At 45.6% G+C, this 26,253-nt stretch overlaps 1 protein-coding gene across 4 annotated transcripts; it reads left to right on the top strand.

Annotated features, from left to right (window-relative positions):
- Positions 1 to 22,045: 22,045 nt before the first annotated feature.
- LOC100284739 (fructose-1,6-bisphosphatase, cytosolic) lies at positions 22,046 to 25,297 on the top strand. 4 transcript variants are annotated; one of them, XM_035961491.1, is made up of 11 exons: positions 22,046 to 22,619; positions 23,002 to 23,076; positions 23,176 to 23,237; positions 23,343 to 23,409; positions 23,565 to 23,678; positions 23,783 to 23,869; positions 24,006 to 24,076; positions 24,163 to 24,228; positions 24,444 to 24,530; positions 24,634 to 24,818; positions 24,926 to 25,277. In XM_035961491.1, the coding sequence occupies exons 1-10, from the start codon at positions 22,413 to 22,415 to the stop codon at positions 24,785 to 24,787; spliced, it is 990 nt and encodes a 329-aa protein (XP_035817384.1). In that variant the 5' UTR covers positions 22,046 to 22,412; the 3' UTR covers positions 24,788 to 24,818; positions 24,926 to 25,277. The 4 variants fall into 4 exon arrangements, with proteins under 4 accessions (XP_035817384.1, XP_023156549.1, XP_023156550.1 ...); NM_001157634.2 differs by having other exon boundaries at positions 22,161 to 22,619; positions 24,634 to 24,709; positions 24,926 to 25,201; XM_023300781.2 differs by having other exon boundaries at positions 23,176 to 23,409; positions 24,634 to 24,709; positions 24,926 to 25,297.
- The last annotated feature ends 956 nt before the right edge of the window (positions 25,298 to 26,253 follow it).

Genomic DNA, 26,253 nt, shown 5'->3' with positions numbered 1-26,253 from the left:
AGGACTGCGGGTGAGAGGGAAGAAAGGTCAGGGGGTTTTGTGTAATGTCAGTGACACAGGGGAATAGTGGCGTGGGGGTAGATCTGTGAAGGTGGATTTCGTTTAAACCCAGGGACCCCGGTGTAAACTGTTTTTCCAGAAACCCTTAATTAAATCTGTTTTAAATTGAACAGCAACTTTGAAAATGCATAACTTCTGTTTAAATCATCCAAATTTGGTCAAACCAATTTTGTCAGACTCAAATTAATGTAACCTATTTAAGAAAAATATAAAACCCCTTGGTACTGTGGAAAACTTAAAAGTTCTGATTTAATGTTAGTTTTGGCCAAAAGCTAAATAATAGTAAGAAAAATAGTTAGGCTATTTGACTAGGGTTAGGAAAATTTGGAGAAGTTTATATTTACCTACTAACCTGTTTAAAAATGTTAAACCTCTCTGTCCACTCCATTCGAGTTAGTTTTACCCCTTATTCTATAATATGCTTAAGGATAAGGAAAATAGAAAATGTAATTAAATTAATGAACCAGAGGGTACCTCTATTTTTGTTAGGCTACTTATTCAATGTAGTTCACTGGAAAAATATATCATACCCTGTTTTAGTGTAAACTAAGTAAGATCCCTGTTGTTTTAATAAAACAAGTGAAACTTAGAAAAACTCTACAAAAATAACCCCCAAGGTGAAAACACCCCCACCCTTGGGATAACTATTGTTTTATTAGAAAGAACCTAAGAAAAATATGAAATCTGCTGTTTGACATTTTTCAAATAATAATGTAGTAGAAAGTGCCTTTTTGACATTAAACTTAAGAAAATCATAACTAAATAACCACCCTTTAGTTTTCTGTGATTTTTAGCCCAGAGGCCTATTATTACCATAGGATGCCAACAAAAATAACCTTTAGGGCAGAACCTACCCCCAACTAAGAGGTGTAGTGTAAAGTGGCCCTTTTTGCCTAACTTTTGTTATTTTTGTTTAAAGCCTAGCCTTGGTACTTAAAGCCTCAACTTCTTAAAAACAAGTTAGAATAGCAAAGGGCAACCCACTGTAATTTTTACAGAATTTTTGGAAATTATTAAAACCCTGTTGTAGTTCAAACCTACACTAAAAACCCTAAATGGAAATCAAGGAAAGGAAAATGGATAATGTGAATTAATGTTATCTCAAAACCCTTGTAGTCTGTCCACTAAAAATGTATCAAGGTAATACCAATCCACTATGTTATCCTCACTGAAAACCCAAGCCTAAGGAGTATTAAACCTAACCCACTGGAAGCCCCGCATGACTAAGAACTCTAAGTTACTTCTTGACTTAGTTTCTTTTACAAAATGTTGTTAAATCATGCATAATCATGACATACATGTTCATTGCATTCGATAGACTGTAATCTTGCTGACGTAGAGTACATCCTCGTGTCGGAGCAAGGAGCTGCTCAGGAGGTAGCCCCAGATCCAGCACCCGAGCCTGCACCAGAGGACCTGCCTGCCACTGCTTTGGAAGGCAAGCCCCGGTTTTATGCATAACCTGTTATTTATGCTATTTTACTTCACTTAATGATTGTAGGATTGATTGTGCACTTAGGTGTAGGAATTGTTTGAAACCCTAGTTGCATGATCTCAGGAATCCTTTTGAGATGAATACTAGTATGACAGGTCGAGTAGTTGCTTTATTTAATTAGGATCTCGGTAGAAGACGAGTGATTTTTCTAGCACTCGCACAAGATCAGGAAATTGATTGTACCCACTTTCACACTGTCATGATACTAGATGGTGGACAACAATCCATGGGGATTGGTTGCTCACGAGATGGAAAATGGAATAAGGATTAACGTGCGGATACCTGTGTCAAGCGTTTGAACGTACTAAACACATACCGAGAAATATGGTAAATCGGTAAGCCTAGTACCTGAGTGAACCTGCCCGCAGACATATCCCCTCACGCGACCTGAGACGAGGTCTCCCATTCCGGTTATGGTGGGTACAAGTGCGGTCACTGCACGACGGCCAGTCGGGGTCAGTGGGGCATTGTACGCCAAGGCGGTGAGCCCTGATCTGTTGCCAGGGAATCGATGGGGACGGTTGATATGTGTGGGGACGGAGTGCCCCTACGTGTCGTGTGTTTAGGTTTACCTTGCAAGGATAAAAACTCGATTCGAATCGTCTGCTTCTCGCAGCTAATGAGACTGCTTGATCCATTGTACTGCATTGAGTAATAAGTGGAAGTATGACGAGTTGAGAAAAGATGTTGAATTGTTAATAATGTTTGCTACCATGTATGAGTAGATAGTTCACTTTTAGCCTTAAGAGAGTCACACTTAACTTTGATTAAGTTAAAATCTTGATTTAGAAACTCAGCTAGTGCTTTTGGCAACCAAACCCCACAGCCAAACAGCTGCATGTCTCGAGGTAGAGGAGTAGACTCCTCACACCGGGTAAGTCTAGCTGAGTATTAGTATACTCAGCCTTGCTTGTGGCATAATTTTTTATAGGTTCTCTGGAGGATATGGTTGCTGGGATAACTTGGCCGTCCACCTTGCCACCGGGTTGGACTGTTGAGTGGGACCCTGCCTCGGCTGAGGAGGAGCATGAGGAGTGATGGGACAGGCTTCCCCATCTCTCTGTTTAATTATCGTTAGTTTTATTCCGCTGCACTTCGAACAATGATGGTTACTTTTGCAAAAACTCCGATGATGATGAGGGTGATGTAATAATGTAACATTGTGGCATGTATGGTTTTATGCTTTATTGTATTTGCTCTGTGACTCACCTTCGAGTGAGATTGTGGTACTTGATCCTGTCAGTGGCCGTGTCGGACTAGATCCGAGGGATTGACGGGTTATTCCCATTTAAGTGTGGTCTAGCCTCTAAGGCGGGACTTGGGCACTTAAGTTGGAATAATTCGGGCAGTTCCGCCACAGCTGGTATCGGAGCTTGTACCACCACAGAGGAATCAATAAAATGTAAATACCATCAATTTTCTAAATAAAACTTGATAGAAACAAGGTTGGATAGATAGTAGGACGAGCAGGCTAGACCTAGGACGTGAAGCCTTAGGGTAATAGAAGGGTAGCTAGGTGGCTAAGTAACTAGGCCCTACAGGCCACTTTTACAGGATGAGAGTTCCTCCCTATTCCTTTTATCTTGTTGTGAGGCCGTTCAGGACGAGCATGCATGCATTCATAATTAAGCAAATGGATAACTGAGTGAAGGACTTAAAAACAAGATAACAACCAACTAGGTCCCTAGTGCCTTTTTACTTAACTAGAGAAAGGCTGATTTTTTTTACTTTTCCTTGTTCTTTTTATAATTCTTTTTCTTTTACTTACGCTTAACCGTACACAGATGACTTCCCATGGATCCTCCGATGACGGAAATGCACTGACCCACACTGACGGACTTGCACGAGAGGGCTTTCCCCGCATTTTGTGGGAAGTACTTCAGGGGGCCGGATATACGACACCCCCTCAGTACGCGGTGCAACAGTTCGAGAAGCACCGGGTGCCCCGATGTAGGGTGAGGATGACTTTGGAGCCTCATCCCCTGCAGCCAGGCTGGCGCTCCTTGGACTCAGAGTCTTTCGGGTACCGGGCAGAGGACACGATCGAGGCAATCGCTCTGCATGGATTGACTACCTTCTGCGGATTCCATCCCTTAGAGCTGGCTACCCACCCCATTGGCTTGTTCCCCGCTGAGAAGGAGGACGACCCAATGTGGAAGGATCGGGTGGAGCATGCCAAGGACATCTGGGCCATCTACCCAGGTCAGACTGCGCACTTGATAGTACGGTGCATGAATGCTCTGTACCGTCTGCAGGTGATGCGCGGTGAGGCAATGTCCCATCTGATGGCACTGCTGGAGGCAACAAAGATCACGCTGGATAACAGAGAGGAGCTCGTGGTTGACTTGTCTCAAGAAATGGTGGAGAAGGACTTGCAGGTGGAGCAGCTATCCACCGATATTCAGGAGTTGGAGGAGCTGGTGGGCACCAGGGAGAACACCATCGAGGTTCTCGAGGATCAGCTCATTAACACTCAGCAGCAGCTTGCTGAGGCTAACGAGCACCTGGACATGCACCACCAGGAGATCCAGGACCAGGAGGCCAACGAGGACGTCGACATTGAGGGAGGAGATGATCCTGCCTCCAGTGTGGACACTGCTGGCTCGGGAAGACCACCCTCCCCCGAGTCAAGTGTTGCTTCGTTCGCTCACTAGGTGTCCAGGGTAGGTTTAGAAGTTGGACAGTCGGACTCCTCGCAACTAGCTTAGCTTTTGCACCCTTGGGGTACTAGGTTAGATAGAGTTGAGTCATTTTGGAACAATTTGATGTAATCGTGTTAAACTTTCTTGGGAGCTTGGTTGATGGATGCTTTTATCAGTTTAAAATTTGGAAGGAAGAATTATGCCTCTTGAAATCCCTTTTGTTGAAGTCAGAGTCTATCATGCTGTTTTAACTTTTCCCCGTGATAAAATCTTGAAATTTGGAACTATGGTGTTAAGTAAGTATGTGGTTTTTCAGATGGCCGGGAGGCAGCGTCGTGGCCAGAACGAGCACGTTCCACCGCCGCCCCCACCTCCCACTCTGCAGGAGCTCATGGCTCAGCAGAATGAGATCCTGAGGCAGCTGGCTCAACGCCAGCCACCACCTCAGCATTATGGTGGTGGGGACCACCAACGTCACCCCGCGGCGGCCACCTATCAGGAATTCCTCAGCACCCAGCCTCCACTGTTCACAAGGGCGGAGGACCCACTTGACGCAGATGTGTGGCTGCGAGTGGTGGAATCCAAATTTCCACTGCTCCATGGAGTTTGCTCAGAGGTCACCAAAGTCAGGTTCGCTACCCAGCAGCTTCGCGGACCTGCAAGGACTTGGTGGGATCACTTTCTTGCTATGCAGCCAGAGGACCGAGAGGTGGAGTGGAGGGAGTTTAAGGCAGCTTTTAGAGGACACCATATACCAGCCGGGATCATGGACAGGAAGCTCAATGAGTTCTTGGCACTCACTCAGGGCAGCAGGACAGTGTTGCAGTACGCCCAGGCCTTTAATGACTTGTGCCAGTATGCGGGATATCATGCGGATACAGATGAGAAGAAGAGGGACAGATTCAGAAGGGGGCTCAGCACTAAGCTCCGGGATCGCCTCAACACCGTCAAGGCCAACAGCTACAATGAGTTGGTCAACATGGCTATCTCCCAAGAGGACTGCATTACCGCTAGGCAGGCAGAGAAAAAGAGGAAGACCCCCGTGGCAGGACCCTCAGCTCAGCCACAGCGTTTCCGGATTGTGTCCGACACCCAGGGCAGGGGACCCCAGCAGCAGCAAGGGCGATGGGTAATCCGACCTCAGCAGCAGCAGCAGCAGGCACCCAACCGCAACCAGTTCCCAGCTCAGAGGAATAATCAGCAGCAGTACCGCCAGGCCAATGACAACAGGTGCTTCACTTGTGGCAACACTGGGCATTATGCCAAGAATTGCCCCAGGAACCAGCAGAGGCAGGGGCAGAATGTCAATCAGAACCAAGGCAAGAGACAGAAGGTGCAAGTGAGGCAGGGCAGGCTGAACTTCACCACCATGGCTGACATTCCAGAGGGAGCACCCGTCATGACTGGTATCTTTACAGTATTAAATTTTCCTGCTATTGTTCTTTTTGATTCCGGTGCTTCGCATAGTTTTATCAGTGCAAGGTTTAGTGCCAAATGCCAGTTGCCCTTTCACCACACCAATGGGGGCATTACAATTTCAACCCCAGGAGGCAGGGTTGCCACCTACCAAATTAACAAGAATGTGCCTATAAAGTTTGGTAGTCTGATAATTAAAGCCAACCATCTCATTCTGGGTTTGGAGAGTGTGGATATTATATTGGGAACTGACTGGTTGACAAGAAATCAAGCAGTGATGGATATTGCGGCTAGAGCCATTGAGGTGCACTCGCCAACTTGTGGTGAGACCACACTGTATTTGCCTGACCAGGGTTGTACCCGATCTTGTGCCTTTGTTATGTTAGAATCCCCGGTGGAGAAGATTCCAGTAGTCTGTAACTACCCTGATGTTTTCCCAGATGAATTGCCAGGGATGCCACCTGACCGAGATATTGAGTTTGCCATCGAATTGCAACCCGGGACTGCTCCGATCTCCAAGAGACCCTATAGGATGCCTCCCGCGGAATTGGCAGAATTGAAGAAGCAATTGCAAGAGTTGTTGGACAAGGGGTTTATTCGTCCCAGCACTTCACCATGGGGATGTCCAGCATTATTTGTGAAGAAAAAGGATGAGAGTTTGAGGATGTGTGTTGACTACCGTCCTCTCAATACGGTAACTATTAAGAACAAATACCCGCTGCCCCGCATTGATGTTCTGTTTGATCAGTTGGTTGGAGCCAAGGTATTCTCCAAGATAGACCTTCGCTCAGGATACCATCAGATCAAGATCCGTGCTAGTGATATTCCCAAGACGGCTTTCTCTACCAGATATGGACTGTATGAGTTTCTGGTGATGTCTTTTGGGCTGACCAATGCCCCGGCTTATTTTATGTACTTGATGAACTCAGTATTCATGCCAGAGTTAGACAAGTTCGTGGTCGTTTTCATTGATGATATACTGGTTTATTCCAAGAACGAAGCCGAGCACACTAAACACTTGCATACTGTACTTCAGAGACTGCGTGATCATCAGCTGTATGCTAAGCTGAGTAAGTGTGAGTTTTGGCTGAAGGAGATCAAATTCTTGGGTCACACAATTTCTCAAGATGGGATATCAGTTGATCCTGAGAAGGTGCAGGAGGTGATGGATTGGAAACCCCCGACCACAGTAAAGCAAATTCGGAGTTTTCTGGGATTGGCAGGGTATTATCGACGATTTATTCCGGATTTCTCCAGAATTGCCAAACCAATGACTGAACTGTTAAAGAAGGGAGTCAAATTTGAGTGGAGCCAAAAGTGTGAAGATGCCTTTCATACCTTGAGGCAACATCTGACAACAGCCCCAGTGCTAGCCCAACCTGACAACACCAAGCCATTTGAAGTTTATTGTGATGCTTCTGGTACCGGATTGGGATGTGTCTTGATGCAAGAGAACAGAGTGATTGCTTATGCTTCCCGAGCACTCAGGCCCCATGAGCAGAACTACCCTACACATGATCTAGAATTGGCAGCTGTAGTTCATGCTCTTAAGATATGGAGACACTACCTGATGGGAGCTCACTGTAACATCTACACCGATCACAAGAGTCTCAAATACATCTTCACTCAGGCAGATCTGAACATGAGGCAAAGGAGGTGGTTAGAGTTGATCAAGGATTATGATTTAGAAGTGCATTACCACCCAGGTAAGGCCAATGTTGTGGCAGATGCCTTGAGCAGAAAGGCCCAGTGTAATTGTATGAACATGGATGTGGGAATGACCACCCTATGTGATGAGTTGTGTAAGCTGAACCTGGAAGTTGTTTCTTCGGGTAACCTAAGCTATATCTCGGTGGAGCCCACATTGCAAGAACAAATAATCAGGGCACAGGTTGAGGATAAGGGTGTTCAGGTTATCAAGGATATGATCAAGCAAAAGGCAGAAAAATACAAGTGTTTCCGACAGGATAGCAAGGGAATTCTATGGTTCGGAGATCGATTGGTTGTTCCCAAGGACCCTGAGCTCAGAAAGAAGATACTGGATGAAGCTCACCTTTCCAAATTCTCCATGCACCCTGGTAGCAACAAGATGTACCATGATCTTAGATCTTTATATTGGTGGACTAGAATGAAAAGAGAAATCGCCAAGTACATATCCGAGTGTGATACTTGCCAGAGGATAAAGGCTAGTCACTTGAAGGCAGCAGGCCCTTTGCAACCCCTTCCCATACCATCTTGGAAATGGGAGGACATTTTCATGGACTTCATCGTGGGTTTACCCAATACTTCCAGGCACCATGACTCCATTTGGGTTATCATGGACAGATTGACCAAGACTGCTCATTTCTTGCCAGTGCACACCACCCACAAGACAGAGAAGTATGCTGAAATTTATGTTGATCAGATAGTAAGATTGCATGGTATTCCAAAGACCATTATATCTGACCGAGGAGCACTGTTTGTGGCACGCTTTTGGGAAAAATTGCAAGAGTCACTTGGGACCCATGTCATCCGAAGCTCAGCATATCACCCCCAAACAGATGGCCAGACAGAAAGGGTGAATCAAATTTTGGAAGACATGTTGCGAGCATGTGCACTACATTATGGAAAAGATTGGGACAAGTGTCTGTCCTTGGCGGAGTTTTCTTACAATAACAGCTATCAGTCCAGTTTGAAGATGGCACCTTTTGAGGCATTGTATGGGAGAAGGTGTAGGACCCCCACTGAATTGGTCTCAAGCAGGAGAAAGGGAAATTTTTGGGCCAGACTTGGTACTCGAGGCAGAGGCAAAGGTCAGGGTTATTACCAAGAACTTAGAAGCTGCTCAGGCCAGGCAAAGGAGCTATCATGATAAGAGGTCGAAGCCTCTACAGTTTGAGGTGGGAGATCATGTCTACCTTAAGGTATCACCCACCAAGGGTGTCCAGAGATTCGGGATCAAGGGCAAATTAGCTCCTCGCTACATTGGACCCTATGAGATCAAGGCAGGTTGTGGACCCGTGGCCTATCAAGTGGAATTGCCACCTCACATGTCAGCGGTTCATAATGTGTTCCATGTATCTCAGCTGCGGAAATGCGTTCGTCTACCCACTGAAGTGCTACCGGAGCCAGACATTGAGATAGAACCAGACTTATCCTACCAAGAGTACCCCGTCAAGGTACTAGATCAAAAAGAGAGATCAACTCGGGCAAGGTCGGTCAGAATGTACAAGGTTCAGTGGAGTCACCATTCAGCAGAGGAAGCTACCTGGGAAACTGAGGATTTTCTACGCTCTCGCTTCCCCGACTTTCTGCCCAAAGGAGTCGGTATGTAACCCCGAACCCCACCCCCACCTGCCCTTTGAATCCAATTATAAGAAAAACTTAGATAACAAGGATAGTCTAAGTTGTGGATTTAACTTAAGAAGGGCTTCCTTCTGAAGTTGCAAAGAGGATGACATTCGAAGAGCAGTTAACAAGAGAAACTTAAGTGTAAGCAACACCAGCACACTTTCAAGCACCCTCCAAGGGACTCTACCTAAATCTCGGGACGAGATTTCCTTTAAGGGGGGAGGGCTGTAACACCCCAGGTGTTACCTTGGCTAGAGCCACCTTGACACTAGAAGCCATTTTCACAAAGGTAAAGACTTAGGGCACCACATGAGAACTTTGGAGCTCTTGTGCTAATCAAGTGGCCAATGACATGAGAAGCATTACTCTAATCCTTGCAACTTTACTACCTTGGATCAGGGGGGAGAAGAACCCTAGACCTCTCCTAAGCCCTATCTTCCAAAACCCTAAGTAAGGGGGGGGGAAAGAGAGTGAACATGTGGGCAAAGCATGTGTAACTTTTGCCCAAACCTTAAGCAACTTTGTAACCATCAATTAAGGGAGGGAAATATTGCAAAAAGGCCCTGGAGAAACCCCAATTCAAATCTCCAAGCGGAGAGAGAGCTAGAGCTCTCAATTTTCCCTCTAAGTCACATTTTAGCCCTAATTCAAAGACCAGCCGTGTTCACTTTGAAGATGGCGCCAAAACCACTTGGGTTCTATACCAAAAATGTGCTATACCACTTAAGGCACCCCCCTGGAAAAATTTGAGGCCGAGACTCAGACGTTTGACAACACTTGACATCAGTTTTGTCGCTGAGCGGGCAGGGAGACAAGCCAGATTTGGCGCCCGTCTATCTCCCTATCTAGGGCGTATCATCCCTTGGAACTCACACATGTGAGATAGCCCTAGGTGCCAGGAGGAGGTCTGCGCCGGATTCATGGCGAGATTCGCACGTTTGCGATCTCTGGAAGCGTTTGAACATTGGAAGAAACTCACTGCCACGTGTTCGACGCCGTCTGCCCGCGCCAGAGCACGCTCGCGCGCGCCCTCGCATGCCCCGCGCCGCGCCCGAGCCAAACCCGCGCCGTGGCCCGCGCCCGAGCTTATAAATCCCTCCCAGGCTTCGGCTACGCCCTTCCGCACACCCTCCATACTTCGCCGGAGTTAGCTCGTCGCCGTTTGCCCGTGCGCAGCGAGTCCGCGGCCGCCCAACCCCTCTGCCACCGTAGACCGGCCAGCAGAGCCATCCCCGACCCCGTCCTACCTTCGGAGAAGCTTGTGCACACCTCTGTGAAGCTCCCCGAGCAAGGAATCGGAGTTCCCTTCGCCGGAGAAGCCAGTCCGCGCTCGCCGGAGCTCTCACCCCCGCCGGAGCACGTGGACCGGGTAAGCCACTCCACCATCCTTCGATTCCTTGTGCACACAGTCGTTGCGTGACCCCGTGATGCTCACCGTGCCCTCGGATTGCGCCAGTTCGCCGTAGTTTGGCCGGTATACTCGCCGCCGACGAGGACACCCGCCTGCACGCGTGGACCGGGCGATTCCGGCCACCTCCGACGCCGAGTCGTACCTCGACGTGACCGCCAGAGTCTCCCCAAGCCAACCCCACCCTTCGCCGGATCTCCCTCGCCGCCGGTAAGCCGCGCCGCCCTTTTCTTTCCCGCGGTTACTGTTTCAGTGAAGGGAAGGACTGCGGGTGAGAGGGAAGAAAGGTCAGGGGGTTTTGTGTAATGTCAGTGACACAGGGGAATAGTGGCGTGGGGGTAGATCTGTGAAGGTGGATTTCGTTTAAACCCAGGGACCCCGGTGTAAACTGTTTTTCCAGAAACCCTTAATTAAATCTGTTTTAAATTGAACAACAACTTTGAAAATGCATAACTTCTGTTTAAATCATCCAAATTTGGTCAAACTAATTTTGTCAGACTCAAATTAATGTAACCTATTTAAGAAAAATATAAAACCCCTTGGTACTGTGGAAAACTTAAAAGTTCTGATTTAATGTTAGTTTTGGCCAAAAGCTAAATAATAGTAAGAAAAATAGTTAGGCTATTTGACTAGGGTTAGGAAAATTTGGAGAAGTTTATATTTACCTACTAACCTGTTTAAAAATGTTAAACCTCTCTGTCCACTCCATTTGAGTTAGTTTTACCCCTTATTCTATAATATGCTTAAGGATAAGGAAAATAGAAAATGTAATTAAATTAATGAACCAGAGGGTACCTCTATTTTTGTTAGGCTACTTATTCAATGTAGTTCACTGGAAAAATATATCATACCCTGTTTTAGTGTAAACTAAGTAAGATCCTTGTTGTTTTAATAAAACAAGTGAAACTTAGAAAAACTCTACAAAAATAACCCCCAAGGTGAAAACACCCCCACCCTTGGGATAACTATTGTTTTATTAGAAAGAACCTAAGAAAAATATGAAATCTGCTGTTTGACATTTTTCAAATAATAATGTAGTAGAAAGTGCCTTTTTGACATTAAACTTAAGAAAATCATAACTAAATAACCACCCTTTAGTTTTCTGTGATTTTTAGCCCAGAGGCCTATTATTACCATAGGATGCCAACAAAAATAACCTTTAGGGCAGAACCTACCCCCAACTAAGAGGTATAGTGTAAAGTGGCCCTTTTTGCCTAACTTTTGTTATTTTTGTTTAAAGCCTAGCCTTGGTACTTAAAGCCTCAACTTCTTAAAAACAAGTTAGAATAGCAAAGGGCAACCCACTGTAATTTTTACAGAATTTTTGGAAATTATTAAAACCCTGTTGTAGTTCAAACCTACACTAAAAACCCTAAATGGAAATCAAGGAAAGGAAAATGGATAATGTGAATTAATGTTATCTCAAAACCCTTGTAGTCTGTCCACTAAAAATGTATCAAGGTAATACCAATCCACTATGTTATCCTCACTGAAAACCCAAGCCTAAGGAGTATTAAACCTAACCCACTGGAAGCCCCGCATGACTAAGAACTCTAAGTTACTTCTTGACTTAGTTTCTTTTACAAAATGTTGTTAAATCATGCATAATCATGACATACATGTTCATTGCATTCGATAGACTGTAATCTTGCTGACGGAGAGTACATCCTCGTGCCGGAGCAAGGAGCTGCTCAGGAGGTAGCCCCAGATCCAGCACCCGAGCCTGCACCAGAGGACCTGCCTGCCACTGCTTTGGAAGGCAAGCCCCGGTTTTATGCATAACCTGTTATTTATGCTATTTTACTTCACTTAATGATTGTAGGATTGATTGTGCACTTAGGTGTAGGAATTGTTTGAAACCCTAGTTGCATGATCTCAGGAATCCTTTTGAGATGAATACTAGTATGACAGGTCGAGTAGTTGCTTTATTTAATTAGGATCTCGGTAGAAGACGAGTGATTTTTCTAGCACTCGCGCGAGATCAGGAAATTGATTGTACCCACTTTCACACTGTCATGATACTAGATGCTGGACAACAATCCATGGGGATTGGTTGCTCACGAGATGGAAAATGGAATAAGGATTAACGTGCGGATACCTGTGTCAAGCGTTTGAACGTACTAAACACATACCGAGAAATATGGTAAATCGGTAAGCCTAGTACCTGAGTGAACCTGCCCGCAGACATATCCCCTCACGCGACCTGAGACGAGGTCTCCCATTCCGGTTATGGTGGGTACAAGTGCGGTCACTGCACGACGGCCAGTCGGGGTCAGTGGGGCATTGTACGCCAAGGCGGTGAGCCCTGATCTGTTGCCAGGGAATCGATGGGGACGGTTGATATGTGTGGGGACGGAGTGCCCCTACGTGTCGTGTGTTTAGGTTTACCTTGCAAGGATAAAAACTCGATTCGAATCGTCTGCTTCTCGCAGCTAATGAGACTGCTTGATCCATTGTACTGCATTGAGTAATAAGTGGAAGTATGACGAGTTGAGAAAAGATGTTGAATTGTTAATAATGTTTGCTACCATGTATGAGTAGATAGTTCACTTTTAGCCTTAAGAGAGTCACACTTAACTTTGATTAAGTTAAAATCTTGATTTAGAAACTCAGCTAGTGCTTTTGGCAACCAAACCCCACAGCCAAACAGCTGCATGTCTAGAGGTAGAGGAGTAGACTCCTCACACCGGGTAAGTCTAGCTGAGTATTAGTATACTCAGCCTTGCTTGTGGCATAATTTTTTACAGGTTCTCTGGAGGAGATGGTTGCTGGGATAACTTGGCCGTCCACCTTGCCACCGGGTTGGACTGTTGAGTGGGACCCTGCCTCGGCTGAGGAGGAGCATGAGGAGTGATGGGACAGGCTTCCCCATCTCTCTGTTTAATTATCGTTAGTTTTATTCCGCTGCACTTCGAACAATGATGGTTACTTTTGCAAAAACTCCGATGATGATGAGGGTGATGTAATAATGTAACATTGTGGCATGTATGGTTTTATGCTTTATTGTATTTGCTCTGTGACTCACCTTCGAGTGAGATTGTGGTACTTGATCCTGTCAGTGGCCGTGTCGGACTAGATCCGAGGGATTGACGGGTTATTCCCATTTAAGTGTGGTCTAGCCTCTAAGGCGGGACTTGGGCACTTAAGTTGGAATAATTCGGGCAGTTCCGCCACAGCTTCGGCAACATTTTTGGACTCCGTTATTCTGTGGAGAAGGTATACTTGTACTATAGCAAAGTCGAAGCTATTACAAGAAAATGAAAACGATAATGAAAACATTTAAACTTTCAATAATTGTTCCTTATTAAAAAGAAAATGATATTGAATGCAAAAACTGCTGTGGAGGTAGGATATTTGTCAATAAATGTGCTTCGATTCTGGCACAGTACTATTGACTGTGCGAGCTTCGGACTCTTCTCTGAAGTCTCGTTGGTGTTGAGTGTGCTGACTCCCTTCTGGCTGCTGGCCTCGTTGCATTGGTGGTGGAGGTGGAAGTTGTTGCCAAGATGCCTGAGATTGACTTGCCGAAGCAACAGAAGCTGCAGGGTGGTTACCCACATACTCTGGGATATAGGGCGAGTGGTACGAAGCAGTATGCATGACTTGCTTCGGCTGAGTTTGTTGGGCTGCAGCTTCTGCTATTTCTTTTTGTTTCTGGATGGTGACATGGCACATCCTGGTGGTGTGGCCCTTGTCTTCACCACAGAATAAGCAATAGATTTTCCTTGGCTGATCCCCAAATCTTCCTCCGAAGCCCCTGGCACCTCTGCCCCTTGGAGCTGGAGGCCGAGGATAACTCTGCTGCTGCCCCGAAGCCTGGGAAGCCTGGGAGGAATATTGCGGCCTCTGCTGCTGGCTTCCCCTGTCATCATTCTGGGTGGAATGAATCGATCTGACATGTCTAGGATGAAACCTCCCTCCGAAGCCCCTGGCCATTTCGGAGAATCTGTAAGCTTCCTCTCTTCTCTGTCGAAAGTCATTGTCGGCGCGGATGTATTCATCCATCTTCTGAAGCAACTTCTCCAGAGTCTGAGGGGGTTTCCTAGCAAAGTACTGGGCTGAAGGTCCCGGCCGAAGCCCCTTGATCATGGCCTCAATGACAATTTCATTGGGCAAAGTTGGCGCTTGTGCCCTCAGGCGTAAGAATCTTCGGACATACGCCTGAAGATATTCCTCATGATCCTGGGTGCACTGGAATAAGGCTTGAGCAGTGACCGGCTTCGTTTGAAATCCTTGAAAACTGGTGATCAACATATCCTTCAGCTTCTGCCATGATGTGATTGTTCCTGGCCGAAGGGAGGAGTATCAGGTTTCTGCAACACTCTTGACTGCCATGACGAAAGATTTCGCCATGATTGCAGTATTGCCACCATATGAAGATATTGTTGCTTCGTAACTCATCAGAAACTGCTTCGGATCTGAATGGCCGTCGTACATGGGTAGTTGAGGTGGCTTGTAGGACGGAGGCCAGGGTGTAGCCTGCAGTTCAGCTGACAGAGGAGAAGCATCATCAAAAGCAAAATTTCCATAATGGAAATTCTCATACCAGTCATCTTCGTTGAAGAAGCCCTCCTGATGAAGCTCTCTGTGTTGAGGCCTTCGGTTCTGCTCATCTTGAGTAAGATGGCGAACTTCTTCAGAGGCTTCGTCTATCTGCCTTTGCAGGTCAGCTAGCCTAGCCATCTTTCCTTCTTCCTTTGCACCTGTTGATGGAGCATTTCCATATCTCTGATTTCTTGATCTAATTCGTCCTCCTGAGGCGTTGGACTGGTGGCCTTCCTCTTCTGGCTTCGGGCGTCCCGAAGAGAGAGGGTCTCCTGGTTGGGATCCAGCGGTTGCAGAGCTGCAGCCCCTGTTGCTGAAGCTTTCTTCGGCGGCATGACGAAGGTCTATGCTTGCCGAAGGTGTTCGAAACTCAAAAAGTGGAAGTGAGTTCACCGGAGGTGGGCGCCAATGTTGGGGACTTGTTCTCAAATGCTAAGAGTTAAGAACAAGGCAACATAAAAATGTGAAATATTAAAGTCCTTCGTCCTTCAATACATTATGTCCCTTCGGATATAATGAATTCCGGACGAAGGTTGTGAAGGAAAAACCTTCGTTAGCACAATAAATGGTAAGGAAGAATTCATATATGAAATACGAAAAATAATATAAACATTATCATCAACTTATTTTTATTTGCATTACCATATTTAGAATAACAAATTATAAATGTACCTTCGGTTTGACGGAAAGTAAGGGTACAAGCGTGATGCAAAAAGTGAATGCCAAGTCAGCATGAACAGTTCGGGGGTACTGTTCATCTATTTATAGGCAAGGGACGCAGCCCATGTAAAATTACATTCATGCCCTTTACATTTGCTAATAACTCTATAGTAATCCTTCGAGGTCTAATTTGCCTTTTCATCTTTAAGTCGGTTCCCCTTTTCTGCTGTCATGCCGAAGCTTTCTTGCGCACAGCTTCGTGATCACCTTGTCCTTCATCATAATCATCTTTCGTCTGGCTCAAGCTTCGTCTTAACCATGCTCTGTATGCTTATGATCCGAATCCGAAGATACCTGTTCACATATTTCACTTGGAAAACATTGTCAAATCATGTTTTTGAGGACCTTCGGAAGCCGAAGGCCCCCAACAGTTCCCTTCGGCCCTTCTAGCAGCCTCTTAACTTCCATGCACAGCTATGGGACCCTGGTCAGATGGTGTCTTCATGCATAGATATGCTGGATGAAGTATTGCTTCGAAGGCGTTTAATGTTCCTCGACCAATGATTGCATTGTAAGGATATTCCATATCAACAATGTCAAAAACAACTTGCTATGTCCTTGTGTTGTGAACGTAGCTGAAGGTAATCGACATTGTTATCTTCCCAAGTGCCACTACATGCCTTCCTCCGAAGCCATAGAGGGGATGTGTTGCATCGTGTATCTTATCATCCTGCTCTTGCATCTGCCTGAACTCTTTTGCAAAGATGATATCTGTTGCGCTACCTATGTCTACAAGGACGTTGTGTACCAAGAAACCCTTGACGACGCAAGATATGACCATTGCATCATTATGAGGGTAGTCCTTGAACTGAAGGTCCTCCTAGGAGAAGGTGATTGGTATGTGTGACCACTTGGAATTGATGAAGGGTCCTTGTACTCCAACATGTTGTACCCTTCTTTGTGCCTCCTTCTGCTTCTTGTTAGCTGGCTCAGGACTTGAACCGCCCGTGATTGGGAGCACCAGCTTCGTAGCTAAAGGTGCCATGGTTTGAGTTCCTTGCGAAGCCATTGTCACTGTCGTGAAAGTGAGTTCACCGGAGGTGGGCGCCAATGTTGGTCACTTGCTCTCAAATGCTGCGAATCAAGAACAAGGCAACACAATTGTTAAGCATTAAGGAACTTCGTCCTCCGAAGCATTGCCCCCTTTCGGATTTAATGATCATCGGACGAAGGTCATGAAGGACATGCCTTCATCATTTTGTGTATAAATACAAATACATTAAGATGAAGAATATGATTCATTGATTCATTCACATTTATATTTCATAATATATACACATGAATATTAACAAAGTTTACATTACATTGATACCTTTGGCTTGCTCGAAGGTGTTGACGTGAGAGTGATTACAATTCATCATGAACAGTACGGTGCTACCGTTCATCTATTTATAGGCACAAGACGTATCCCGGGTAAAATTACATTCATGACCTTCAACATTTGTTTATAATCATAACTTAAATCACTAGGGTCTATCTGGTCTTTTCATCCTATGCTTGATCTAAACCGAAGCTGGTGGCAGCTTCGACACTTGCCATCGTTGCTTTCAAGCGAGATCTTCATCTTGAGGACCTTCTGCAAGAAGAAGGAAATCTTCAGGATCACTTTGACAATGGTGTCTTTGTATTGAGGACCTTCGGCAAAGAAGAAGACCCCCAACACCTATATCCAATGCTGTGGAAAGCATACATAAGAAAAACACAATCAACAGTTTTCGGTCCTAATTTGCGCTTCTTGTTAATTGGCATACTCACTTTATCCAAACAACCCTAGGTGCGCAAATAGGAGATATTTAATTTCCTCTTTTCCCATTCCTCGAATGGTGTTTTTTTGTTCTTTGTGGGAACTTTATTTAGGACATGACACGCCGTCAAGATCGCCTCACCCCACCATTCCTTAGATAGTCCCGAAGTCTCTAACATGGTGTTAACCAAATCAGTTAGAGTACGGTTTTTTCTTTCGGCAACAACATTGGATTGTGGTGAGTATGACGGTGTCGTCTCATGAATAATATCATGTTCCACACAAAAATCAGAAAAATCACCTGAAAAATATTCTCCACCACGATCAGACCTTAACCGTTTAATTTTCCTCTCGAGTTGATTTTCAACTTCAGCTTTGTAGGTCTTAAAATAGTACAAAGCTTCGTATGTTGATTTTAAGAAAATCTAGTAGAATCATCGATAAAATTAATAAAATATTCTTTGCCTCCTTTAGTCAATATTCTATTCATCTCACATAAATCGGAATGTATTAAATCTAGTGGTGCCAAGTTCCTCGCCTCCGCAGCCTTATGAGGCTTGCGAGGTTGCTTAGACTACACGCACACCTGGCATTTAGAACCATTGACTAAATCAAATTTTAGGATTAAATTTAAATTTGTAACCGCGAGACACAACAAAATTGATGTGACAAAGTCGTGAATGCGAAATATACGACTCATTCGAAATCACATTGTTCACAGACTTATTACACACATCATGCAAAGATAAGCGGAACAAGCCTCCATTGTCATAGCATTTTCCAACAAATGTCCCATACTTTGACAGTATACATTTATTAGACTCAAAAACAAGATTATAGTCATCTCGACATAAAAGTGAGCCACTAACAAGATTCTTTTTTATGGAGGGGACATGTTGCACGTTCTTCAATAACACTGTCTTTCCCGAAGTAAACTTCAGAATGACTGTACCAACACCAAGAACATGCGCATGTGATATGTTCCCCATCACCAAGGCTCCAGCCCCTTTGCACTGATAAGAAGAAAACAAAGAAATATCAGCACACACATGGATGTTAGCACTAGTGTTGAAAGGGAAATGGCCTCAACCATCTCCTATAATCGATTTTGGTATTTGACGACAATCACAAAACCCATGGACTAACTAGTTTGCTTAGTTAATATTTTCTCAGGTGCATAAAGTTCAAATACATCTATAAGAAAAATGACCCATGGACCACTTCTTTAAATATGGGGCGAGTCATACTTGCACTAGCCTATGGTGCACCAGACTATCCGGTGTGCACCGGACAGTGTCTGGTGCCAAGATGGCGCGCCCGACGCACAGGCCGCTCTCGGGAAAACTCAGCGCTCCACGTCTAAAATTCATCGGACTATCCGGTGTGCACCGGACTGTCCGGTGAGTTCACGGCCAACGGTCATCTTCTCCAATGGTCGACTGCCACCATGTCAGAAAAGGATAGAAGGTCAGATAAAGTCAGTCGCACCGGACTGTCCGGTGCACCACACGGGCAGGTGAATCCAACGGGCGACTGACGTGGCAGGCACCGGACTGTCCGGTGCGCCCGTCGATAGAAAGCTACAACCAACGACTAGAATTCTGGTTGGGGCTATAAATACCCCCCGACCACCACCATTCAAAGCATCCAAGCTTTCCGCTCTCCACATTCAATACAAGAGCAAAGAATTCATTCTAAGACACATTCAAAGCTTCCAACCCTATCCAAGTGCCACAATTAAGACAAGTGATCAATACTGATTAGTGACTTGAGAGAGTGTGATTTGTGTTTCATTTGTTGCTCTTGTTGCTTGGTTGTGCTTTCTTCATCTCCTTCTAAACTCTCTAGTGACTTGTAAAGCTAGCAAGAGACACCTAAGTGTGTGGTGATCCTTTCGAGGTCTTTGTGATCCTTGAGATTAAGAAGACTGCACTCGGTCGGTCTAGGTGATCGATTGAGAGAGGGAAAGGGTTGAAAAAGAACCGGCCTTTGTGGCCTCCTCAACGGGGAGTAGGTTCATTAGAACCGAAACTCGGGAAACAAATCGTCGTGTTCATTTGTGTTGATCTTTACGCGATTTGGTTCTTCCTCTCCCCTCTCTTGAAAGTTCTCTTGCTCACAATCTTTTAGGTTTGCTTCCAAAGTTATCCGCATTGATTGAGCAACTCATCGCAAGAAGAACTATCTTCCGCACTCCGTATTCAGTATTATTTGTTTCTAATCCTAACCCCGGGCAAAGGTCGTGTTCAAAGTTTATAATTTACAGGTTTCGCCTATTCACCCCCCTCTAGGCGACTTTCAAGTGTCAGCCCACCACTCAGGGGATTGACACACTGAAAGAACACTAGGTAAAAGATTATCATACACCAAAGTTCCTTCAGTCTCGCTAACAACCATGTTTACTATTTTCTTCTCATGAGCTGGTTTTTTCTCTTGCTTAAATTTGCGATCTGGACAAGCGCTTGCCCAGTGATCAGTACTCCCGTAAACAAAGCAACCAGCTCCTTTGTTCTTCTTTTTAAACGAGGCTGCCTGCTTGGGCTTCATGACATTCTGTTGCTTGTTCTTCTTTTTATTATCATGTGACGCATTGAAGTTATTCTTTTGTACCATATTGGCACTAGAAGTCTTAACTCCTTTTCAATGAGTGCCTTTTGCTCCCGCCCTCTCCTCAACATCAAGAGAACCAATAAGCTCAGTCACGCTAAACTCTTGTCTCTTATATTTTAGAGTGGTAGCAAAATCCGTCCAAGAAGGTGGCAGCTTAGCGATAATGTCGCCAACCATGAACTTGTCAGGTAAGACACATGGGAATTGTTGGAGTTCCTTAGCCAGTGCATGTATTTCATGAACATGTTCAACTATAGGACGGTTTTCCACCATTTTGTAGTCAAACAACTGCTCCATGATGTACAGCTCGCTACCAGCATCAGAAACATCGAACTTCTCATCTAATGCATCCCATAACTCTTTTGCAGATGTGCACGTTAGATAAGAATCAATATACTTGTAGGCAAGACCACCAATCACGATGCCTCGAAACAGGTTATCGACAACGTCGAACATTCTCTCCTCTTCAGGACTGTTTGGGTTTCCCCTGTGCGGCGTGATAGCAGTTCATTGCAGTCAACCACAATATCATCTTACTACACCATCTCTTGTAAAATGTCCCATCAAAAAGTTCACTTGGTTTTAACGCAGCAGCAAAACCATTAACAAAAAATGTCTAATATCATGTTTTTGGATTGTTAGAGAAATATGCAATTTCAGTTTTAATTTAAACCAGAGAAATAGAGTGATGTATGTCACGACATGTATGTGCATATGTGTATCACTACTCACATAAGCAGTAAACAATAGTAAAATATATACAAATACGAAGAACAGAGTGTACCCCGCGGAGGGACCGATGCTCAAGGCATTAGTGGCTCCATTCACACGAGACATCTCGTGTGTATGTTCAATGTAGTCGTACGCATTCGATGTAGGCAAATGTACGCAGTATAGTCCCTCGAACGGCGCCGGCGACGAGGAACCTGATCAGCACTGGTCGAGCGGACGAAGCGAGCAGTAGCGAGTACGCTCCCCAAGAACTCGATCGCCCGCACACCCGTGCAAGTGCGGACGATGATTTCGGAGGCCTGCTCTCCCACTCACTCTGTGCTCGCAGAAGGTGGGACGGGAATGGACAGTGTGCAACACGTACGAGAGACTGTTCGCGTGTAACCAGAAGCAGCATCACCTCCTATGTATTTGTATAGGTGCAGAGGGAGGCGAACGGACAGTAACAGTCGCCATCAGAGCTACCGTTACAGTCAATCAGAAACTAACGCCATTATAGACGTCCGTTACTAGACGACAACCAGTCATTACAGCCCATCCGTTACTGGCCATAACACAGGAAACAACCAGTAACGTACTTCGAACCAAGGTCCAATCTACCACGACCACGTCCCGGCTGGTGTCGCGCGCGCGCGCGCATGTGGCAGGCTTTCATCATTTTTCTCAACTTCTCAATAGATGTGTCAATGATCCACCTATTTAAGTTGATTTGATTGATTTGTTCCTCGAACTTATGATACTAAAGTATTAGTATACCGTATATTTAACGTGGGCCTTAGCATTGAATATTAATTTGGGCAGACCCACGTTAATCCAACAGTAAATAGACTGGAATCTAATATAAAAATAAATTTGAATTTAGATTCTATTCCCATAAATAAAAATGGACCCGAAAGAGACGCAGAATCTAGAGCCATATAGATGCAAAGAAGCCAACTCTTTTGCCCCCACGGCATCGGATTCGCATCGTCTCCTTTCCTTTCCCCGTCGCTGCCGAGCGCCCAAAGCGCGAGGTGGCGTGTCCCGTGCGCCAATTGCCAGCTGAATCAGGCTCGCATCTGCGTTCCAACGCAGATGGCTGTGCAGCGCAGTTGCAAATGGGCCTCGTCAACACAAGTGCACTCCGGCATCACAGTTCACAGGCTAACAGCAGCGAATGATCCAACCGTGAATCCTGTTATTTGCAGCCAGGCCAATGGGCATTTGCCCTGTTTTCTCGGACACGCACGCTTACTCTCTTGACCCGGCGGCGTGCCGTGCCGTGCCGACGCACCAAGTCAGGCTCAGCTTCCTGAGCATTTATCGCCGTAGATATCCGCACCCATGCGGCACATACGTGGAACCCACACCCCATCGCATTCCCCATCCACCGTCCTCCGCCCAGCACCACCAACGCGCGCCCCGGCGCCTATTTCAAGCCACGTCCCAACAACTTGCCAATTCGCACCGCGGGACCGGCGCCGTCTTGTTGCTCCGCTCCGGCCGTGACACGAGCGCACCAGCCACCGCCAGCCCCTCCCCCGTCGACTCGAGCCACAGGACAAGGCATCCCAACCGCCGCCCATCTCCTATCGTCATCTGCCGATCCCTCCTCGGTTCCTCACAGTCACAGAGCCTCACGTCACGTGTACCTCCCCCAACCCAACCCAGCCCAACCCAGCCCAAAACCTAGCGGGCGAGGGGCCGGGGAACCGACCGCCGGACGCGGAGATGGACCACGCGGCGGAGGCGCAGCGGACGGACCTGATGACGATCACGCGGCACGTGCTCAACGAGCAGAGCCGCCACCCGGAGTCCCGCGGCGACTTCACCATCCTCCTCTCCCACATCGTCCTCGGCTGCAAGTTCGTCGCCGCCGCGGTCAACAAGGCCGGCCTCGCCAAGCTCATCGGCCTCGCCGGAGAGACCAACGTCCAGGCAAGCACGGCACCACCACACACACACTGACTCGCCCGCCCCGACGATCACCATCCACTCCGCGCCTTTCGTGCGTACTCTGCTGAATTACTGAGCCCCCCCCTGACGGTGGGCCCGGGGCTTATCACAGATGGACCTCTTCCTAGCTGCATGCTGCATCTTTTTAGCTGAACGGAACCTACTACCATGCATCGAATCCATCGATCACTATGCTCTCTAACGCAAGAATAGACTGCTCTTGCTCTTCAATCAACAGTTCAACACACGCACGCACGATCCAAACGATATTCGTCTATCTGGCACAGTTTTTTTCTCTCTTCAGTTTACCTGCTCTAGCTGCTCGTCGTTGACATTCAGGAGCCACCCCAAAAAAAAAATACAGGGCGAGGAGCAAAAGAAGCTGGATGTACTGTCCAACGAGGTCTTCGTGAAGGCGCTCGTCAGCAGCGGCCGCACCGTAACGCGCTCTCCTACACTACATACACATACACCCGTACACGTCCCAGGTTCTCGGCTTAGGCATTGACTTTGGCACTCTGCGCTTTCTTGCGTGCAGTGTGTCCTCGTGTCTGAAGAGAACGAGGAGGCCATCTTCGTCGACCCGGCCCTCCGCGGGAAGTTCGTCAATCCTTTGCTCCTCCATCCCGACCTCGTAAAAGTTCCGCAACGCCGTACTGTCGCTTTCCCTGATCGCGTGTTAGTTCTCTCTCTCTCTCTGTTCAGGTACTGCGTCTGTTTCGACCCGCTGGATGGCTCCTCCAACATCGACTGTGGTGTCTCAATCGGAACGGTGTGTCACTGTCACTCCCGGTGGTGTTTCAAACCTTCTTACCATCGATATATCATATATATATATATATATATATATATATATATATATATATATATATATATATATATATATATATATATATATGCTGCTATATTCGGTTCTGCTCTCTGCAGATCTTTGGGATTTACATGGTCAAAGACAAGGACAACGTGACCTTGGAGGATGTGCTGCAGCCTGGAACAAACATGCTTGCTGCTGGCTACTGCATGTACGGGAGTTCATGCACGGTAACTATCTATTGCTAGATCCACTTTAGTTTTTACGCCCCGGCCGGCCAATTCACTTCGACTCGTCTTATAACTGTATCGACTGCCGTTACCAACTATGGCAGCTTGTGCTGAGCACTGGGAACGGAGTCAATGGCTTCACTCTCGATCCTTCCCTTGGAGAGTTCATTTTGACTCATCCAAATATCAAGGTTAATGATAAAAAAAACTCCACACTTCTTTTCTTTCCTGGCTGATCGATACCCCTGGTTAGCACTATAAAACAAAATGGTACTACTTGAGTTTGGGTATCACGTTTTGTGCGTGCTTCGTTCTTTTCTTGTGCAGATACCAAGGAAAGGGAAGATCTATTCAGTCAACGAAGGGAACGCCAAAAACTGGGATGGGCCTACAGCCAAGTACGACGAGCTAGGGGGCTCGTTTCTGTCCAAAAACTACTACTGTGATTTCGTAACAAGCCAGGCTGAATTTTATGCCGTTTCAGATTCGTGGAGAAATGCAAGTATCCTGAGGATGGTTCACCGCCTAGATCCTTGAGATATATCGGAAGGTGATCCATTGCTCGTTCTCGACTGTGTATACCGGTGTCTCACAGTTTGCTTTCTTCTGCGGTCATGAATTGAATGTGTCTGAAGTTTTATTAAGAATAATAGTGCTTGCTCAAGCTATTGGTATCTACTCGTTTTTTTCTTCTTTTTTTTTGTTTAACTAAAACGGTTGAATCTATGTTGTTGTGGACTTGTGGTCCTTGTGAATGGTTTGCAGTATGGTTGCTGATGTCCATCGCACCTTACTATACGGGGGCATATTTTTGTACCCAGCAGACCAGAAGAGTCCAAACGGGAAACTACGGTATAACAAAGACAACAATCTTTTTTTTACTTACTATTACTACTCCCGGGACTGTAGTTTAGCTTCCTGTCCTCACACTGGTTGGTTCTATGTGGAATTGCAGCGTTCTGTATGAAGTCTTCCCGATGTCATTCCTGATGGAACAAGCTGGAGGCCAGGCTTTCACAGGCAAACAACGGGTGTGTTTCAGTTTCCCTTTCTCAGACCCCAATCCCCAACTGAAAAATCTTGATGCTAGAGCTATCACATTTGCCTGAGATATCAGGGGGAATTTCAACACTTTTACAGGTTGAAATTATTAAGAAAAGAGCACTATTTTAACATGCCATGTTTTTTTTTACCAGTGGTTGGCATTGCATATAACTGAAAATGCTCCTGCTAAATTTATAATGCAGGCGCTTGAACTTGCTCCCGCTAAACTTCACGACAGATCCCCAGTGTTCCTCGGGAGCTACGATGACGTTGAGGAGATCAAAGCACTGTACGCTTCAATGTCAAACAGCGGTTGACCTTTCTGCCTGAGGAAACGAGCGAGATCAAAAGCACCGTACGCTTCAGAGTCAACTGCTTGATCTTTATAGATTGTAATAAAATAATAAAAGAGTTTGTAAAAAAAAACAACAACACTGCTTGATCTTTCTGCATGAGGATAAAAAGCGCATAGTTTCCCCGGTTGGATATATCCATCAGATATTTATTATGTTGTTGCCTTCTACACAAATTTAACGTGCTTTCGTGATTCCTTAATGCAACTTTGGATTCATGTACGGAGGGAGTTTATGTGAAGACATATTACTTGGTGCAGTTTATCTCCAACAAAATACAAAAAAAAGAACCTTGTGCAGTTATACTTCAGTCTTAATGTCGTGTTCATCGGATTTGTGACGCTCCAAAGCATAGTCGTTGCAGATCCTTGATTCGAACTCAGCCCTCTCGAAAGCAGTAGAGATGCGAGATGTACAAGCCAGAGGAACACTCTCGACAGCAGTAGAGATGCGAGATGTACAAGCCAGAGGAACACACGACAGATATAGGAGAATTCTCTATATTTATTATTAGGGTGTATTAGTGTATAATTGCTTTCATACAAACTATAAACCCCTCAGGCTTAGTTTGGGTACTCTAGTATTGAAGTGGTTTGGAGGGATTAGAGAGTGTATAAATCCCCAATAAGTTAAAAACTCCCATAATACATCTCAATCCACTTGAACCCCTCTCATTACTAGAGTATCCAAACTAGCCCTCAAGTGTAGTTTCGGTATTAAACTATAAGATCTCCTTTAGGATTTTTCAACATCCCCCCTTAGACGAGTGCGGTGATTACTTATGTCTCATCAAAACTCCGAAAATCTAGTGGTAAAAAATAGAGAAAAAAGAGCATAATATCACTCGATGAATCTAGTAGTAAAAATGGAGAAAAGAGAGCATAATTGTCACTCGATGATTTGTACTTGTTGCCTCGTTAAAAATCATATATGAGAAACTTTAGAAAAAAAACTCATAATGGGAAAAATAATACAACATGTGTCTTCAACCTTTAGGATGTATAGTATATAATCTTCAGGGTCGAATAGCAAGGACTAAAATTCAGAGGTGATCTCCCTCTGAATGTGGCATGTCTCTCAAGTGTTTCATCTCTATACATCGTACAATTTTTTTGAATGCAACTGTAAGGGTTTAGTGAATAAATTGACCAGATTATTATAAGACTTGATTTACAGGA

Source organism: Zea mays, chromosome 8, assembly GCF_902167145.1.
Source record: "Zea mays cultivar B73 chromosome 8, Zm-B73-REFERENCE-NAM-5.0, whole genome shotgun sequence".
In the NCBI taxonomy this organism is placed as follows: domain Eukaryota; kingdom Viridiplantae; phylum Streptophyta; class Magnoliopsida; order Poales; family Poaceae; genus Zea; species Zea mays.
This window is presented reverse-complemented; position numbering and strand designations above follow the sequence as displayed.

What these genes read in the sequence shown, in the direction of transcription:
- LOC100284739 (XM_023300781.2), top strand. Translation starts at nt 22,413, where the DNA reads ATGGACCACGCGGCGGAGGCGCAGCGGACGGACCTGATGACGATCACG. An exon ending in TCCTTGAGATATATCGGAAG is followed by an intron (nt 24,229 to 24,443) that starts GTGATCCATTGC and finishes AATGGTTTGCAG; the next exon opens with TATGGTTGCTGATGTCCATC. An exon ending in AGTCCAAACGGGAAACTACG is followed by an intron (nt 24,531 to 24,633) that starts GTATAACAAAGA and finishes GTGGAATTGCAG; the next exon opens with CGTTCTGTATGAAGTCTTCC.